The sequence below is a fragment of the Leopardus geoffroyi genome, chromosome D3 (assembly GCF_018350155.1).
Source record: "Leopardus geoffroyi isolate Oge1 chromosome D3, O.geoffroyi_Oge1_pat1.0, whole genome shotgun sequence".
Classification (NCBI taxonomy): Eukaryota; Metazoa; Chordata; class Mammalia; order Carnivora; family Felidae; genus Leopardus; species Leopardus geoffroyi.
The window spans coordinates 32,013,318-32,033,530 of record NC_059339.1 but is presented as its reverse complement, the minus strand read 5'-3'; the positions used below and the strand labels follow the sequence as shown (position 1 = coordinate 32,033,530).

General features: G+C 35.4%; 1 protein-coding gene across 5 annotated transcripts in view; it reads right to left on the bottom strand.

The window, feature by feature from the left end:
- CEP76 (centrosomal protein 76) overlaps positions 1-20,187 on the bottom strand; it is a 33,752-nt gene extending 13,565 nt beyond the window's left edge. Inside the window, exons 1-11 of one of the 5 annotated variants that reach the window (XM_045457921.1) lie at positions 19,839-20,187; positions 18,612-18,767; positions 17,344-17,425; positions 16,505-16,729; positions 15,062-15,247; positions 13,567-13,664; positions 12,856-12,984; positions 8,011-8,199; positions 4,601-4,767; positions 3,109-3,442; positions 127-344 (exon numbers count right to left, since the gene is read on the bottom strand). In XM_045457921.1, coding sequence (XP_045313877.1) covers positions 127-344; positions 3,109-3,442; positions 4,601-4,767; positions 8,011-8,199; positions 12,856-12,984; positions 13,567-13,664; positions 15,062-15,247; positions 16,505-16,729; positions 17,344-17,425; positions 18,612-18,767; positions 19,839-19,901 — 1,847 coding nt within the window. In that variant the 5' untranslated portion in view covers positions 19,902-20,187. The other 4 variants (XM_045457920.1, XM_045457922.1, XM_045457923.1 and 1 more) reach the window with 4 other exon arrangements.
- Between the last annotated feature and the right edge of the window lie 26 nt (positions 20,188-20,213).

Below are 20,213 nucleotides of genomic sequence, written 5' to 3'. Positions count from 1 at the left end.
CTGTGGCAAGGAAAATAAATTATAAAATTTCATTATGTGATTCTAAAATCATTCCTAAAAAACCAGACTAACAGATTGCTTAAACTAAGCCAATAATAACATTTATGAATTCAAAAATTCATTCACCGAAGACATGTGGCAAATGCACGCCTTGCATTTCTATATACAAAATGTATTGGGAACCCTTTAAATGTGTGACCATCAGGTACAGCCCTCCTTATGGCATCTTGAAATTCTTCATTGCCTGCAGATATACTTGTTGTACGCTCAAATTCATAAGAAGCCAAAGCTGGTGATAAGAGATAGGAAAGCTGGTCTTCCCAAACAGTGGTGAGACCAAGATCCTATAGCAATCAAAAGACAAAAGAAAAAAAGAAAGGGTGAAATACACTAATATTTTAGAAACCAATTGTTAAGTGTTGACTATTTTAACATATGCCAAGAGAAAATTCTTAAAACCTGTCATAATTTTTTAAACTTTCTAGTAACTATTATAAAGACACATGCAAATAAAAAATAAAAGGAACTATAGGTATCTGGTTTTACTTCTTAGAGGAAAAAAATGTTTTTTCTTTTTTTTTAAGTTTATTTATTTATTTATTTTGAGAGAGAGAGAGAGACAGGGCAGAGAGAGAATCTCAAGCAGGATCCATGCTGTCAGCGCAGAGCCTGACAAGGGGCTCAATCTCACAACCACGAGATCATGACCTGAGCTGAAATCAAGAGTCAGATACGTTTAACTGACTGAGCTCCCCAGGTACCCCCAACAAAAAATTTTCAATACAATGATGTTAGTAAAGGCTCCAAAATCCTATACTTCCTTAATATCCACTAGAAAAGACCATGTGGAATAGTCCTACTATGAAAAACATGGTATCACTGAATTTTGAGATCACATTTTATTTGACTTTAAATAATACGATTGAATCTGCTTAATTTGAGAGCTCCAACATAAATTTAACTGTAGTAGGGGAGAAAAGTCAACAAATGAATTGCACGTATAATTAAACTCAAGTATTTATTGAGTGTTAACTCTTAAAAAAACACTAACTTTTATAATGTAAAGAGATAAAAAGATGAAAAAGACATGCTATAGGCCCTCAGGGAGTTTAAAACATGTTTCTATGGAATGTTGAAGGCAATTATGATTTCATTTATATACATCAGAGAAACTACAGATGTTCAGACACATGACATTTTAAAAACACTGTTATAAACATAAAAAACTTCTCAAAATTCTAAATATTTTGATATAATAAATCTCTAGCATTTCTTGATTTTGCATTCAAGGTTTTTACTGGTTCCAAGTGACCTCAAAGGTCCAGTATCATCCATCTATTTCCAGCAGCAAAAGCAAATCTCACTTGCTGATTTACAAGCACTACTAACTTAGTGATCAACACTGGTATCTAGCTCAGTTTTGTTTTCTTTCTTTTTTTTTTTAATTTTTTAAGTTTTTTTGGAGGGGTTGCCTGGATGGCTCAATTGGTTAAGTGTCTGATTCTTGGTTTCGGCTCAGGTTGTGATCCCAAAGTTGTGGGATCGAGCCCTGGGTCAGGGCTGTCTGTGCAGAGACTGCTTGGGATTCTCTCTCTCCCTCTCTCTGCCTCTCCCCTGCTCACGTGCATGCGCTCTCTCTCAAAATAAATCAAACTTAAAGAAAATAATAACAAAGAATAATTTTTTTAAGCTTACTTATTTTGAGACAGAGACCATGGAAGCAGGGAAGGGACTGAGAGAGGAACAGACAGAATCCCAAGCAGACTCTGGACTGTCAGTACAGAGCCCGAGGTGGGTGGTGAACTGTGAGATCGTGACCTGAGCTGAGATCAAGAGTCAGACGCTTAACCAACCAAGCCACTCAGGCACCCCTGTTTTCTTTCTCTATTCAAATTCTTATAATGTAATAAAATACTGGTTTTGTTTGTAAACAAAACCTAAGAAAATTAAAAGGCAGTATGAGTGATGGAGGGAAAGGGGCAGTAATGAGGGGCTTTCATTCCCAGCAGTATAGTGAACTAGATCCTTGAGCAACCTATTGCTGAGAACTACAAATGCCAGACTAAATATTTTCCAAAATACTTTTAAATGCTTTGATGAATTAGCAAGTAAGTATGGCAGATTTTAGAGGCCAAAGCTAATAGTAACTGGAGCCCAGAAAACATATCTATCAGTTTGCCTTTGATGGCCTCAAGAAACACAGAAAACAGGATTCATCAAAAGGTGAATTAGAAATAAATTTTCTGAGATTCTAGTCCTTTATCGGTTATATGTGTTGCAAATAACTTTTCCCATTCCAGTAATGCTCTTTTCAGCCTCTGACTGGTTTATTTTAATGAACAAAAATTCTTAAAATACACTAATCTTTTATGATTAATGCTTTTTATGTCTTCTTTAATGTACTTTACAAAAGAAATCAAAATGGCTAATAAAGAGGTTTGACCTCATAAGTAATCAGGAAAATGCAAATTAAAGCTAGAAGGATGTAATTTTACATCTACCTAAGTTAGTGTAATAGGAAGAAAAGAAACAAACAAAACTAACCTGGAAAAAATGAATTAAAAAATTATAACCCAATATTTTCAATAGGGAATAATACAAATAAGTACTTCACAAAAAAGAAATAAAAACAGTAGTATTTAACAAAATCTGAACTAGTTCACCACTCTTTATTTCTAGAAGGAAGTAATAAATTTTAGAAGTATTGGTGGGGTGCTAGGTGGCTCAGTCGGTTAAGTGACTTGATTTCAGCTCAGGTCAAGAACTCTCGGTCTCACGGTTCCTGAGATAAAGTCCAGCATCGGGGCTATGCACTGACAGCATGGAGCCTGCTTGGGATTTCATCTCTCTCAAAATAAACTTAAAAAGAAAAAACAGTACAAGTATTGGTATATTTAGAAATTTCTGAGTCTCAGAACTTAACTCTCTTGACTTTCAAAACTATAAGCTTCTTAAGGGCAGGAACTCTGCTGCCCTTTGCTTTGTTAAATTTGCTTTGTTCAGGTATAAAAGTGACTGTACTATCCCACCTGCACCCCTCCCAAAATTGTTAAATACATAAACAACTGACAAAAAATGCATGAAACTACTAAGTTCAGTATTAATTACCTTTCTGTGTTCTGACACTAGTAGCCTTAGCTGCATTTCTATTTCATTACTTGTTACTGAAGCATCAATTGTAGATGCACATAGAGGGGGAAAGGGAGGAAGGGATGTTGTAGCTCCTGGGGCACACACAGATTTGATTGCTTCTTCACTCATGGGTTTCCATTTGGATTCATCATTCAAATCAAACACACATATTTCTACTGAGTCAGAGGGCTGACAATTTCCCAGGAACATCTGATGATTGAAAACACAACCAATTGTTCGATATGGGTACAATGGCTTGGGCTGTTCAGCAACTGGAGATTCATCAGGATTGACAGGTTTGTGGATATACCTAAAAGAAGTAAATCATAATTTTATATAATAAGAACTTAAAAATTAAGAAGGCAGCATCTTATTGAGAAAGAAAATTATTTGAACACTTAAGGCCATAACTATTTCCCAAGACTAGAGTTTAATACTTGTTTTTCCTTCTTATATTTCTACAATTACTCTATCTACAGTAATTGTATGGCACATAGTATGATATAAAAATCAACTCTACTCGGGGGGCACTTGGATGGCTCAGTTGGCTAAGCATTCGACTTCGGCTCAGGTCATGATTTCACGGTTCGTAGGTTCCAGCCTCACATCAGGCTCTGTGCTGACAGCTCAGAGCCTGGAGCTTGCTTCAGATTCTGTGTGTCCCTCTCTCTCTGCCCCTTCCCCACTCCTGCTCTGTCTCTCTCTCTCAAAAATAAATAATAAACATTAAAAAAATTTTTTTTAATCAACTCTACTTTAACATGAGAATATATTCTATGTATAACCATTAAGATTAAAAACATTCATCTCAGATAATACAATTAAAATAATTTAGCTACATATTATTAGGCATAACTAACCAAAATGATTATCAACCAAGGAAAAATTCAGAAAAAGAAGAAGATGGCCCAGGGCTGAGCCTTTAAGAACTCCAACATTTAAAGACAAGATAAAGGAAAATTGAAAATAGCCAGACAGGAATAATAAAAACTGAAAGTGCTATGGGAGAAGTTAAGGAAAGAAATGATCCTAGCAAGGAGGGAGCACTGAACTCTAAAAAATATGATGACAGAAAAACTAAAAAAAAAGTATACAGTGGATTTACCAATGTGGAGTTGGTGACATTAAATTTTCAAAGGAAATCATGATTTACAACCTGAGCTTATTTTTAGGCTTGGGGAAAAACATCAGAAAAAGAGTATCCCAATTACACAATTAAAAGTAAAATGTAATTTTTTTTTTTTTTTTTTACCAAAATCATGTTGGTAAAGAATATTCTAGGTATATGAATTTTCTTCAAATTTAACAGCTTTTTAACTATAGTAATTTTTTACATAGTCATCAAAAAGGATCCAATAATAAAAATTATCGGTATGTGCCTTTGGGTACCACCAATATAAACAAAGAACTTATAATTTAAAACATATGCATCTTCATTTTAATATCCTTGTAAGCTGAGTTGACAAACCTGTGTCCCGTTAAACTCTCCCAAAAAGTGACAGTTCCATCAGTTCCACAGGTCATAACCCATGCATGAGGTATTCCTTTTGCCTTAGTCCCAACACACACAAAGGCTTCTAATCCATATCCAAGAAGAAGGCTGCACAGAAGATTAGCATGATCTTCACAGTCACCCTAGAAAATGAAATGAATTTAAGTATTTATTCCTTCACATTGTTTCCTCATCAAATATTCAAATACAAAATTATAATAAAAGGGAATATTAATTTTTTCACTTTTAATCATAAGTCTAGTGTTAAGCTGAAACAATGGTGGGGGGGACAAAATACACTAATTTTAGAAGACCCTAAATTATTTTACACAGTCAGTGCTCACAAACCTGATAGTCATAACATGTATACTTTAAGAGAGGGCTTTCAGGGGTGCCTGCCTGGGTGGCTCAGCAGGTTAAGCGTCTGACTTCAGCTCAGGTCATGATCTCATGGTTCATGGTTCAGAAGTCTGAGCCCCACATTGGGCTCTGTGCTGACAGTTCAGAGCCTGAAGCCCACTTTGGATTCTGGGTCTCCCTCTCTCTTTGTCCCTCCCCTGCTCGCCCTCTGTCTCCTCTCTAAAATAAATAAACATTAAAAAAAATTTTTTTTTTTAAAAAGAGAGCTTTCATATCAAAAGTTTATAAAAACTCATAAAACATAGATAGAAATGCAGCAAGATTTTAAAGATGATTAGCTAAAGGACATGAACAGACAAGATGACAAATGATACACTAAGAAATGTAAATACATGGGAAAATACTCAAAACAATGAGTTACAGTATCCATATGTAATCATCTTAAGGCAATAAATACTAGGAAAAATGAGAGAACAAAATGCCAACAGTGGCAATAATTATGGTAGATTATATATAATTTTCCCTTCTATTTTCTAAATTTTCTTTGACAATGTTTTATTACTTTCAAATCTTAAAAATGTTATGAAAACCACAAAAATAGAATATATCTTATATTCTATAAAAAAATCAAACTATTAAACAGTAAGGATGCAATTATATTAAGATATGTATTTAAGTGTAGGACTGTGGGTAATTAATATACAAAAGCAAAAATAACAAGTTCAGGGTTAGCATGGGGGATGATTTCTTTCCCCCCAAATTTTGTATTAGTGGCTCTGCACTAATTTTTTAATGTTTATTTATTTTTTGAGAGAGAGAGAGAGAGAGAGAGACAGAGTGTGAGTGGGGGAGGGGCAGAGAGAGAGGGAGACACAGAATCCAAAGCAGGCTCCAGGCTCCGAGTGTCAGCACAGAGCCTAACGTGGGGCTTGAACTCACAAGCTGTGAGATCATGACCTGAGCCGAAGTTAGCGGCTCAACCAACTGAGCCACCCAGGTGCCTGTGCACTGCTGTTTTTTTTTATTAACTATACTAAAACCAATAGCATTTTAAAATTAATTGACTTTTGAAAAATATAATATCCAACCTTTTACACCCAATTTCTATACTGAGATTTTATAGTTTAAAAATTTCAAAGGAAAAATAATACTCCCAAAGATATTCAATGAAAAATTTACTCACAAGAACATCAAAAAATTGGAAGCAAGCCTACTGTAGCCAAGAGAAACAATTCCTACAATGGCAAAATAGTTAAGTAGATTTTGTATGTCAACTAAAGAAAACCTTATACGGACAACCATTTTAAAATGGAGATCATAAAAATTATAGCAACACATGGAAAAATGTTCATAGCATGATGTTAAATTATAAAGTAGGGCACAAAATTTTATTTATATCTCAATTATAATTATAGAAAGAATGATAAATACACAGGAGAAAAATATAAAAATATAAGAAGAGATGAAAAACCGGCAATAGAATTATATGTGAAATTGCACCTTTACTCTTGTAATGCTGCTTGCTGTTTGTGCAAGAATAACTTTTTCAATAATTTTCAAGATTCTAATTTTAAGATATTCTTTCTCTTTAAACAAACTCAGGTGAACATAATAGTGAATCAAAGGGATGATTATTTGCTTTGCAAAAGCATTTTTTACATAATAATTTTAAATATGTACCATTCCTACTATATTTGAAATTAAAAAGCTAAAATCCATAAACACAACTTTTGGAAACCACAGCTTGAGAATAAATCAAAATAATTTTTTATAATGTTTAAATTTTCAATTGTTTTTAAGGTAAAATCCTTCTGACAAATCAATCCCTAATCTAAATAGGTTCTACTGGATAAGCTTTGCCTTGTGAATGAATACTCATACTATTTATACAACCTCAAACTAAACAAAATTATTTCAAAACAATAAAGAAATTTATTTTCTTCTGTTTTGGTAGAACTGGAATGCTAAAGATGCTCTTATTTTTATATTATCAACATTTTTAGAACACAGATTAGGAAATATCACACACAATCTATAAAATTAGTTTACTGAAATCAATTCATTTAACATCAATAAACTTACACAATTTTTTTAAATAAAAATCAACAATGTGTCTTTTTAAAAAAAAAATGTAATGTTTATTTTTGAGAAAGAGAGAGAAAGAGAGAGACACAGCATGAGTGGGGGAGGGGCAGAGAGAGAGGAAGACACAGAATCAGAAGCAAGCTCCAGGCTCCACGCTGTCAGAACAGAGCCCAATGTCAGATTTGAACCCATGAACTGCGAGATCATGACCTGAGATGAACTCAGACGCTCAACTGACTAAGCCACCCAGAAACCCCTACACAAATTCTTAAATATATACTTACATTTGAAACTAAACACAATACCATGCAATCTAAGACTTTTTTCCATATTCACTTTGTACTGCCATTTTCTCTTTTAAAAAAATGTATCATCTAAGTAGATTTTAACACATGAATAATAGTATTAGAAAGACCGCTGTTCTGGTCCCAGCGCCATCTCTAATTCACTGTTTAATTTACCTCTATATCTGGGGTGCCTGGGTGGCGCAGTCAGTTAAGCGTCCGACTTCAGCCAGGTCACGATCTCGCGGTCCGTGAGTTCAAGCCCCGCGTCAGGCTCTGGGCTGATGGCTCAGAGCCTGGAGCCTGTTTCTGATTCTGTGTCTCCCTCTTTCTCTGCCCCTCCCCCGTTCGTGCTCTGTCTCTCTCTGTCCCAAAAATAAATAAACGTTGAAAAAAAAAAATTTAATTTACCTCTATATCTTAATTTCTGACACTATACTACTTGTCTCTACCTCACAAAAATCATATTACACTAAATAAGAAGCTATACAAGAAAATAAAGATGCCAAGGTTTTTCTTTATGTATTGAAAACAAAAGATTCTGACTAGTTCAAACAGACAATATATCCATTTTTCTAAGTTAATTATTTCCAAATGCAATAAATTCACAATAACGAAGATGTACTAGTTTTCAATTCTATTACATATGTAGGATACCTTGTTTCTACAGAGAAAGGCCAGCAGAGTGCACCACTGTTCCTGTTTACCTCCTCCTCCAATAACCGGGGCTCTTTCATAACCAAGGACATTAACAAATCTTGCTGCTTGCCTTGGAGTATCCAAAAGCCTCCCAGCTCGAAGTGGTTTAATATAGGAACAGACTGGTCTATTTACCCCATTTTCATCCTGGGGGAAGAGGGGAAAACACTGTAATGACAGATTAATCATCCCCAATTTTAACACTTTCTTAGAACATATTAATGTGGGATAAAAGAATTCTGGACACCACCACTTATTGAATGCTTACCCTGCATCCAGCACCAGGAAGCTGAGGGCTGTGCATGTAATTTTTCTTTTAGTCCTCTTAACATCTCTTACTGTTTTCATTTTATAAATGAAGAAACTGAAGCTACAGGTGTTATGGAATAGAGCTGGGATTTAAACCCTGAGCTGTCTGACTCCAAAGCTTGTGACAATAAGAACTTGAACTCTCGTGATTCAGCAATCTCACTACTGGGTATATATCTGAAGCAACTGAAATCAGTATGTCAAAGAGATATCTGCACATCCATGTTCATTGCAGCATCACTCACAATATCCAAGGTACGGAAACAATTGAAATTTCCTTTAATGGATGAATCAGTAAAGAAAATGTGATATTACATATACAACAGAGTATCATTCAGCTATAAAAAAGGAGATCCTGCTATTTATGACAACATGGACATATCTGAAGAGTATTATGCCAAATGAAATAAGCCAAACAGAGAAAGACAAATCTTGTATGGTGGTTGTCACTTACATGTAGAACATTAAAACAAAACAAAACAAAACAAATCAAAGGTTCATTTCAAGAAATAGAGAATAGAATGGTTGGGAAGAGGGAGGAATAGGGGAGATGTAGGCTAAAGGGTACAAATTTTTAGTTACAAGAAGAGTAAGTTCTGACGATCTAATGTACAGCATGATGAGTGGTTAATACAGTAAACTTGAACATTGCTGAGAATAGACCTTGAGCATCCTCACCGCACAAAAGAAGAGTTAACTATGTGAGGTGATGGATGTGTTATCTTAATTTTGGTAGTAATTCCACAACATATATGTATATCAAGTCATTATGTCATGCACTTTAAATATATACAATTATATGCGTCAAGTATCCTTCAATAAAACTTAAAAAAAAAAAAAAAAAGAACTCCTCTGAAAACAGAATAGGCAAGTGGGTAGGGGATGGAGAGGGGCTCTAAGCCAAACTATTCTTTCATATTATCATACAGAATTTAATACTATGTATTCAAACAATAGCTTTTCTGATTTACTGACACAACAACAAATTATCATAGCTCATTTTGTTTGTTTCCGTTACACTTGGAGATCCACAGGAAACACGATTTGTTAACCAAGTCAACTGAAAGCAGAGTTTTGAAAATCATTTTAGAAAAACATCTTACATTTCAAATACAGAATATATCCTAGGAGTTGAGCTAAAGAGCTACAATGCATACAAAAGTCTCTGATGACTGTCTACCACTATGCTTTTAGAGTTAATATTATAAAAGCCCACATTTCCCTTAACTTCTTGATTACTGAGATGACAAAGTCAAAGGTCTACTTTCTATTCAAAATTCAAAGACAACACTCTCTATTATGGCAAGGCTCCTCAGAAATAAGACCTAACTCAGCCAACAGAAACATCATCTGTTCGAATTATCAGAACTATAGATATCTTTTCTACACCACAAAAACATCACTTCTCCAATATAATCTCATACTTTAGCAATAAAAAAAAAAAACCTATCATTTTCATTTAATTATAATGAGAAAGTCCATGAATTCTTATATGATGCAGAGCAAAATGTTATGATTTCACTCATAAGTATAGTCCTCAACTCTAAAAGGCACTGATTTTTTTCCTTGTCCTCTCCCACCTCACTGTACCTCCTGGCTCAAACACATCCATGGTAGTCTCTAAGTCTCCATCTCCCCCATGCTATCTTAGGAATCAGAAAGAGACAGAATGAAGGGATCAGTTGAAACAAAACAAAACCAAACCTCAAATAGAATGAAGAACCAAAGACAGATAAGGAAAATAAGAGAGACAGGAAAAGGAAGGAGATTTAAGCATAGGGTATTTCAAGATACTCATTTTTTTTTTAATGTTTATTTATTTATTTTGAGAGAGAGAACAAGCGTGCACGTGGGGGTGGAGGGAGGCACAGAGAGTGGAGACAGAGAGACAGAGAATCCTAAGCAGGCTCTGTACTGTCAGCACAGAGCCCCACATGGGACTCAATCCCACAAACCCTGAGATCATGACCTGAGCCAAAACTAAGAGTCTGACTCTCAACTAAATGAGCCACCCAGGCACCCCACAAGGTGTGCCCACATTTTTAAAACAGAAAATCATGATTCTAATTTTAGAGACAAGTAGAAAACTACTACTTGGATTTCTTTTACGTTAACTCATTAACTCAGTATTATCGTTAATCTAGTGTAGTACGAGAATATTAAATCCTGAAATCACAATCTCAACATTAAAAGGATAATCTCAATCCTCAAGTGATTTATAACATTTTCCTAAAATTTAATGGCCTCAAAGATCAACTTCTATAACTTTTTAAAAATTTCTTGCACTAGAAAATTTAAAAGCTATGATTAAGTGAATTACTATTGTACTGTAGCAAAACAAGCAAGGGAGGGAGAAAAAGTACAATGATTATTAAATGTAATGACTTTGAGGATTCCACAGATGTTTGGTTAGGATAAAGGTAATTAACTGCATTCCTGAGTAAGCCATTTAGTCCTATTCTTACAACTCCACTAATAGGGAAGGCATGAGCACCTAAAAAGTGGATGCATTTGCCCTAAATCAATCATCAATAGTAGCAGCTTAGAATACAAATATATCCTATGTTTCATTACAGCAATATTTCCTATAAATGTCCCCATAAACTATATGTCTTGAAAATTTCAATATTTCAGCTTCTAAACCTGCACTGTCCACTAAGAATTAAGAATTTCCACTAAGAATGCCACCAACCCTATGTGGCTATTTAAATTTTAATTAAAATTAAGTAAGATTTAAAATTCAGTTCTTTATTGCATCGACCACATTCTGCATGCTCAATAGCACAATGGCTACCATACTGGACAGCAGAGAACATTTCCATCACTCCAGAAGGATAGTACTGTTGTAAACTATTTCTTCTTGTGTCTGAAAGCAATGGAAATTCATTTTCAGACCATGTATAATTTAATATTACATATTATGTTGTATATAAATATAATTTAATTATATTATATAATAATATTCTTTTGTTTAAAACTATAGTTTTTGTGATTGGATTGACTGCCTTAAGTAACTGGTGCTCCTTAATTTCCTATCTAATCAAATATAGAAAGCAGCAGCAAAAAACACTTCTGGGGAATAGCAGTAAGATAAACAGTTTATTTACTCTCTCTATATATAGAGAGGCGGTCCCATCAAGCTAAAAAAGCACTAGGCAAAAGTGCAACTTAATAAAGTCTCCAAGACTGAGTTGCTATTTGATCTTAGGAAAGATTCTTCATTCCTTTATCCCTTATACTGCTTATTTTTACAAAAGTGGCAATGCCTGACAAATTGACAATCTCATATGTTTACCATGAAACTAATGACCTATGTGGTTCAAATATTCTTACAATGAATTTTAAGAGATGAGAACTTGTTTAAGTAATATCTTCTGCATGAAAATCCCCATTCTCTGATTTGCTTAATTGCATATCTCAACCTCTTCCTCCTCCTCTTTCATTTGTCATTTCTTTGATCCACTTCCTCACCCACCCAGTCTTCTTCTGGTCCCAGATTCCACATGGCAGTGAATCTCACCTCAGACTAAACAGACAGTAAAGAGCCAGTTATATTTTGACTGGTTTCTCTCCACCCCATCCTGACGTCACTGCCACCTCACCTGCCCAAACAATGTACAGACAATGCGATCAGAAAGTGAGAAACCTTTTCCCTCATTTCCACCACTCATCAACTAGGCTCTCCCATTCCTAAGCTCCTCATCTAGAAATTGAACCACTCTTAGACCATCCCAGGGTAAAGCTAGACAAATGCACAGGATTTGAGATATGTTACTCAAAATAACACCATACTATACTCATATAAAAGCATCTATAAAACACTGAATACATATAAAATATTTGAATGGTTCCTCAGAATTACACAAATTAAGGATCTGATCATATATTTTATGCCGATTTGTTAATGAGAGAAAATGGGCATGGGATACAAGAAAAAACAGAGGCAGAGATATATAATTGAAATGATGCAGTTAAATATGACTAGTCACTGGCTCAGATGTATTGGCTAAATAGAATTATTACATGTAACACTGTCTTTAAAAAAATACCCTAACAACATATATGTCTAAGCATATATGCCCAAAGCCCCAATCCTGCACATGAAAACTAACACCACAAAGTATCCTAGTAGTTAATCATTTAGTACTAAGTATCAGTCAGGGACACACTCCAAGTTAAACAAAATGGGTTTTCATCATCTGTTTTAAATCAAATACATTAAAAAAGGTTTTAAAAAAGAATCGAAAATGAAAACCAAATTAAAACAAAGATTATGTTATGTTACTCACCTACTTAGTAAAAGAGAGTATCACAAAATCAGCATTCTATTTTTACAAATAAACTTCCATTTGTCTGGAATAAATACATTTTACAAATTCAACTTTATACATATATGAAATTTACATACATGAAATTTACATATATATGAAATATTCATATACAACAGTAAATCTCAAATACAGATGTGAACCTTTCCGAATGCAATTTACAAACCTGTGCAAAAATCTTAACCAGCCGGGAGTTGTGTGAGGGTCGAATCTGCAAATATTCTCTCCACCACTGCTTAGCATATACAAGAAATAATCGTTCTTTCTCTGCAGTTTTCTGACGTTCCAAAGCAAGCTTGAAATTTAAAAAATATATTTTTTTCAATTTCTATTTCTTCTCCTTAATTAAATACCGTAACAATTCTACATACTGCTCCCCATCTCTACCACTACCCTAATCTAAACCACCATCATCATCATCATTTGTAAGAGCCCCTGACTTCCCAGTTTAATTTTTCTTTGAGAGAGAGCATGTGCATGCACACATACACACACGTGTGTGTACCAGCTGGGAGGGGTAGAGAGAGAAGGAGAGAGAATTCCAAGTAGGCTCTTTGCTGTCAGTGCAGAGCCTGACGTGGGGCTCCATCTCAAGTGTGAGATGACCTGAGCCAAAACCAAGAGTTGGCACTCAACTGAGCCACCCAGAAGCCCCTGACTTCCCTGTTTCTGCACACCCTCTCTACAATCTGGTCTACATATATTAGTCAGTGATCTTTTTTCTCCCAAGACAAAAATTTTTTAATAATCGTATTGTCATTCTCTTGCTTAAAACTAATAAATGATAATTTTCTAAGAAAGCACTGTCTAGGATCAACAGGTAAATATATAACTACGAAAACAAATACACAAAGAAAAGAAATTCAGAATTATTTACCTGTGTGTTCACTACTTCTTGAGATAATGTTTGATTGAGTGGTGGGTACATCTCAAGTTTTATATTTAAAATTCCCACAGAAACTTTTGATTCTGTGCCTATAAATATAAATATTTAGAACTTCAGAGGTTTCAAAATTATGTATACTTAGGCAACCAAAGTCCAACCAAAATAATTTAAGAATTTTGTGTTTCCACTTACATGAAATAGGTAATATTCAACATCACCTTTAATATTCATATTATTTGAGCCAGATCAAATTAGTTTTTATTTTGCACAAAGGCCTTTATCTAATTATAAGATTACCTATTTTCTGACCTTCCTAATCACATTTTAAGGGACTTTTGGGATCTAATTGATTTGGGATTCTTAATTTTTAATCTCATTAAATGTATGCCAACCACATTTACATTAAAAACAAAGTCAAAACAACTCTTAAAATCTCACTCTCAGAAAATATTTATACTCTGTCATCCAAAGTAATTCCCATTTATTTCTTCCCATTTTTCACATCACATGTAGTACAAATTTTCAATCCTTGCTTGGATTTAAGGAATCAGAAAACAAATACACTTTATACCAGAACTATTTACTATTTCACTGGTGAATCACTTGTTTCTTGGTCATTATTATGATAATCATGTTAGGCCTATATTTGGAGACAAATAATGGGTATCTCTTTTGAAAATAAATATCCCACATAAATTTTTTTCCCCTACTTTCTATTTAAGGAAAAACACATTCTGGGTCTGACTTACCAAAATCTAAAGTACTAAAGCTATACTGTCCACAGGCCAAGTTTGATTCTGTGACTTAGTTTCAATACCAAACTAATTCCCTTACAGGTTATGCATAAAATACTGGCAGGTTTCATTTTGTTTTTCACTGTTATTAGCAAAAACAGTATGTATTACACATCAAGAAGTACGAAAGAGTCCAAGGAGACAATGGTAAGACAGGCACCACCTCTGTCCTCAAAGAGTACTATTCACTCACTGATCCTGTCAATGAGCAAGTTAACACCTCTTTGAGTCCCACATTCCCACATGTAACAGGATGGAAGAATATCAACTCCACATCTGAATTACTGCTGTAGGAAGACACTAGTACTAATGGGGATGCACCGAACATTGGAGTGTGCTGAACTATAAGATTTTTGCATATGCATACATGCACGTGTGTGAAAAATCTTAATTTTCTTTACAGCCTTACATATTATCAGATCAATATGGAGAGGAGAAAAAAGCTATCAAAATTTCTCTATTCATTTCCCATAAAAAATTTTTTTCCTTAAGACAAGGTCAGATTGACTGTGAAGTTCTATAGTCATAGCACACTTCAAGACATTTCCTAAGACTATAATACTGGAGTCCAACTGTAATTCTAGTGAAATTTTTACATGTTTCCTTCTTGGGTTATAAAGGCATTCGGAAAACATAAAATGTATTTACAAACAAACTGGTTACAAAAAGGTAACAGTGATTAGTTATCATACCTACACCCATAAGTTCCACAGTAAGACTGGTCACTCCATTTTCTGAGCCCAAAACTGATCGCCATTCAAGAAAATAGGATGCTACTAAAGTAGTCTCACCAAATATGTCTGTTTTGATTAGCACCATATGAACTGGATCGCTTATTGATAACATTGTTGTTGAATCAGCCATTCTAGTTCCATCACCTGGCAACATAAACCAAACAAATGCACCACATTACATATTCCATTATGGCCAACATAGAACAGTTCTATTGCAAAGAATACTAATAATAAACTTATATAAAACCAAATGAAATAATTCAGTAATGCCTCAGAAAGTATGCAACAAATCATAAAAAAAGTACTATCCCAAATTTGTCACTAACTTTTGAGAAAACTAGAATAATTGTGATGAGTCATCTAGTTACTCAATGCATATCAGGGTTTTTCATCCCTAAGAGATAAGTCTGTTCTTTAAAAGTACTTAACTAGGGACACCTGGGTGGCTCAGTTAGTTGAGCATCCAACTCTTGATATCAGTTTGGGTCACGATCTCTCGGTTCATGAATTTGCGGCCCCCATCAAGCTCTGCATTCACAGCACAGAGCCTGCTTGGGATTCTGTCTCCCTTTCTCTCTGCCCCACCCCTGTGTGCACACACACACTCTCTCTCAAAAATAAATAAGATAAACTTAAAAAAAAATAAACCAAAGCACTTAACTAAAATCTACCATAATAAAAAGCCTTCAAATATGTCAACATTAACCCCTAAACTACCTTTATCCCTAAACCTCCAGAAATAATCACTGTATTATCTACACAAAACTGAAAGATTGGCATCTTGGAGCCAGCATGTGAAGCCATTAACAGCCTAATTAAGGCAACATTTTTCACGAGGGGAAAAAAATTTTTTTCGTAGTGTATTAACCATCTTAGGTAATCTAAAATTCTAAAGGTATAATTCTGTAACTTTGCTAAGTTTGCTAACCAAAACATAAAATACATTTACAGAAGCTATGTAAAATAATTATAGGAATCAACTATCACAACTTCAAAATTATGAGAATTATAGATTCCCATCTAAACTTTTTTTATTTTTGAAAGTTATGTAACATCATAAATCTAGCCATCTTTTATAAATGAGTAGAATCATGACTCATCCTCCAATATATCCTCAGCACTTTCCTAGTATTGTATAATGCACCGAATAAGCATTGAAGTGTTTATTACAAAAGAAGCAACCATTAAAGCAGTAAAAAAATAATCCTCAAGGAAAACTAAGTAGCAGAAAATAAAGAAGGCAGGTGGAAGTAGATTTTATAAAAAAGAGGGGAGAAAAAAACACCTAGGGAGATTTACTCATTTTAAATCTCTCATTACAGCAAAAGTCTTATGGTTGTTCTGCAATAAAACCTAACAAAGATTTACTCAATTAAATGACAATTTATTATTGCTTCTTACCCAAGCTTTCTCTGTGCACTTCAAGTAAAAAGCCATCATGAAAATCTGGTTCACAGGCACATGGAACAGGTTTAGAACGAAAACGTTGGTTTCGAAAATGTAAACATAAAGTAAAGGTTGAACAAACTTGTCCCGGTAAAGGCTCAGGTTCTTGTAGATGTTCCAAGAAAGCTTTTCCACCCAAAACCTGAAGGTAAAGATACCTCCGTGTTGGATCAATATTAGCTGTAAAGTGTAGCAATATATATGAGGAAACTGCCAAATAACTTAAGGAATGTGATCAAGACAATAGGAAATAATAACTTGACAGAAATAAAATCAAAGACTAAACAAAGAAAAAGTAACACATTTACTGTATACCAGGACCATTTGCAACCAGGGAAGAATAGATACATAATAAAATATGTTTATCTGAGTTTATATGCTGGCTACTCTCTCCCAGCTAGAAAGGAGTCAGAGCCAATGCTTAAGAAATCTATTTTTTAGTTGCTTATCCAACACTCCTTCACCTCCACAAGCTCAGACAAATATCAGCTCAGCAAGTATACTTGTTAAGTAATTACCATTAAAAGACTGTACAGTGTTTATAAAATACATTATTAAAACATGAGCAACAGGTGATCCTGTTTTTGCTTCCACTCTGCTACATGTTAAATCTTCTGACATAATACACACTTCATGCAAAACAGAATCTAAGTTTTTTTGGATGCTTAGTCATAAAAATATTAGTATTTCATTCCAGAAAGAAAAAATGTTTTCTATCAAATACCAAACACTATAGCATATCAATATGTAGTACTATCCAAAATGAAATCAATGTTAAAAAGAAATACACATACTTTTTTTTAACAAGGTTGATTGTCTATCAGTGAAACAAACAGGTTGTTTTGGAGAGGAAGGGAGTTCTTGATCAATACTGTCCTAGAAAGGCAGAAAAAAATGAAAACAAATTAGAAAACAAAAAATATAACTAGGCAAGGGAATGGCAACAACGGAACTAAGTAAATAGTATAAAGCCCCCTCAAGGAAACTTTTCCCAGCCTAATTAAATAATTACATAATTAAAATAATGAAAAGTCTGCAAAAAAGGTGGTGTTACTGGTCACTCCTAAAGTATTATAAGTAATTAAACAGCCTTCAACCAATGTCCACAGAATGCTAAAAACAAATTCTTAATGTCTTAAACAAGGGTAAACTTTTTCTAAACCTAACATTTGCCTTATGATTCTACCATGAACTAATTTTAACAAGGAAATGACATTCACATAGCAGAAGCTGTTACTGGGTCAATTTTTAAACAACTGGGTTAATAAACCTCAAAAACCAAAAAAAGAGGCTGTATTAAAAAACTTATTCCCTGATGTATTATGCAGTCCATCCAATTTTTACATTATAATACCCAGATATTGAGGTCACAGTTTCTCATTATTGCCTCATTTTCAAAAGGCCTACTTACTAATTTGTGCACTGAGAGACTATCATCCCATTACTGACCTATTTGTATGAAGAGATTTGAAGGTTCTTACGCAATCATTTTTTTAAAGAAATTGATAATTTGTTAATCACAGACAATGGAGTTCCAAAAGAATGTATCAAAAAAATATGCCTAATCAAAAACGTTACAGAACAATACTAGTGAAAAAGAACGAGGTTATGGTGACCTAATTTAACTAAAATATATACACTTAAAGTTACAGAACTAGAGAATAACAACAGAAAATTCTGTAGAGAGAGCAATATGGTATGTAACTCCAATCTCACTGATACATAATCCTACTTGCTACTTTTCAAGGGTAGAGTTAGCTTATATTTGAAGTAAAGATAGTATTAGGTAAAATGATGTTATTCATTTTTTTAACATTTTATTTCATTTATTTAATGTTTTAAAGTTTATTTAAAGATTTTTACTTTTTAAGAAATCTCTATACCCAATGTGAGACTCCAAACCACAAGAGTTGCATGGTCTACCGACTGAGCCAGCCAGCCACTCCCAAATTGTCTCATTTTAAAGTGGTTTTCCTAAAAAGAGGCCCCAAATATGGACCCTATAAGTGGCATTAAGCATGAGAACATACTCTCAAAATCTTTTCCCTAAAAGATTACTCACAGTAACAAAATTAAGTTCTTTCATCACATCATCAATGATTCCCCGACGTCTAAGGGCTTTGATCAAATCTTCAGTTGATAACTGTTGTTGATCAGGTGCCAATTCTTCCCGTATTGTCTCAGCAAGGATTTCTCTTATTCTGCCATGGACATCCATCTACGTAGAAAACTCGAATTACCATTTACATTACAAAGTCATCAAACATTGCCAATCAGCTAATTTCTTTCTAAAACACCCAAAGGAAAAAAAAATGGGAGAGTAAATAGATAAAATTCAGAAAGGCTTCTCAAGATAATAGTAAATGTAAAATTGTTACCAGAATTCAATAAGAATAAAGGTTAAGATTTTTAAAAGGAAGAAAACCAAAAATAAATTTAGGATGATTTTTTTTTTTTTTACTACAAATTCTAGGAATAATTTCTGCTGGTTATCTGCTACCTTTGTTATCAGTTCCCCACAAATAACACTCAACCAAAGCAGACCTTTTGAAAGAGAATTGTATAATCAAAAGAATACAAACCTGGAGAACCTCAAAGTCTGCTTATTAGATGTGACCCTGAGTTAACTTATTCACCCTTTATGAATCTGGAAAAAAAATAATGCCCTGCCAAGACCATATTGTGAGGCTTAGCCAAAAAATGCTGAACACTGAGTAGAAAGCCTGGCAAGTGTACAATAAACCGTAGCTTTTATTATTTCAGATTACTGCATTCAGTTGAGCACCTCAACAATGTTCTCCTTGAGCTTCGAAACATCACAAACGCTTTTCGTTGCAAGTCCTTCAGTAACTTCCCTTTCATGACTTCTTTAAGAATTGCTGATTTGGTTCAACTTGAAAGACACAAGTTTCACCCTTAAAGTAATTCCAATTCCAGACCTCTGAATATACACCTGCTCCAAACACAACTTGTACTCGATCTGATCTCCAGAAACCGCGGGATGAATGCTTCGTTCTCACAGCTGTGCTATCACTCTCCCACGTTCCGTCACCTCAAACTCTCACTAGCACTTGCCGGCATTGTTATCTTTCAGCGAGGCTAGAGAGCGGCCCCGGCTGGACACCCGGAGACGGCCCAGCCGTGCTCTGCGCCCCAGAGCCTGCGCTCGTGTCCCCGGCAAACAGGCGCCGCCGTCGGTCGGGCCTCGGGATGCCAGGTCGGGCGCTCAGGACCAAAGGCGGGCGGAGAGGCCCGGAGAGGACCAAAGGCGGGCGCCCGCGGCCCTCACCTTGCTCAGCTGCTGGTGGATGAGCTGCTTCAGCTCCGAGGCTTTCTCCGGCGGCAGCGACATGCTGGGGCCAGCGCCTCACCGCGCTTCTCCCCGCCTCGGGCGCTCCCCGGCCAGCCCCGGAGTGCCAGACGCGGCAGAGCAGAACCGGCGCGACCGCCGGCCTCGCGCAGCTCCCGGGGGGCGCGACGCCGCGTCAGGCCGGGCTGGGCGGGAGCCGAAGCGGCGGCTGCGGCGGCGGCTGCGGCTCTCAACTGTTGCTTTCAAACGGCGCGGACTACCAAGCCTCGGGCTGCCCCCAGCCCTGCCTGACCACCTCCACCTGCCGCCCCCCTCCCTCGGGGTCGCCACCCAGCAACCTCAGCGCTCCCCATC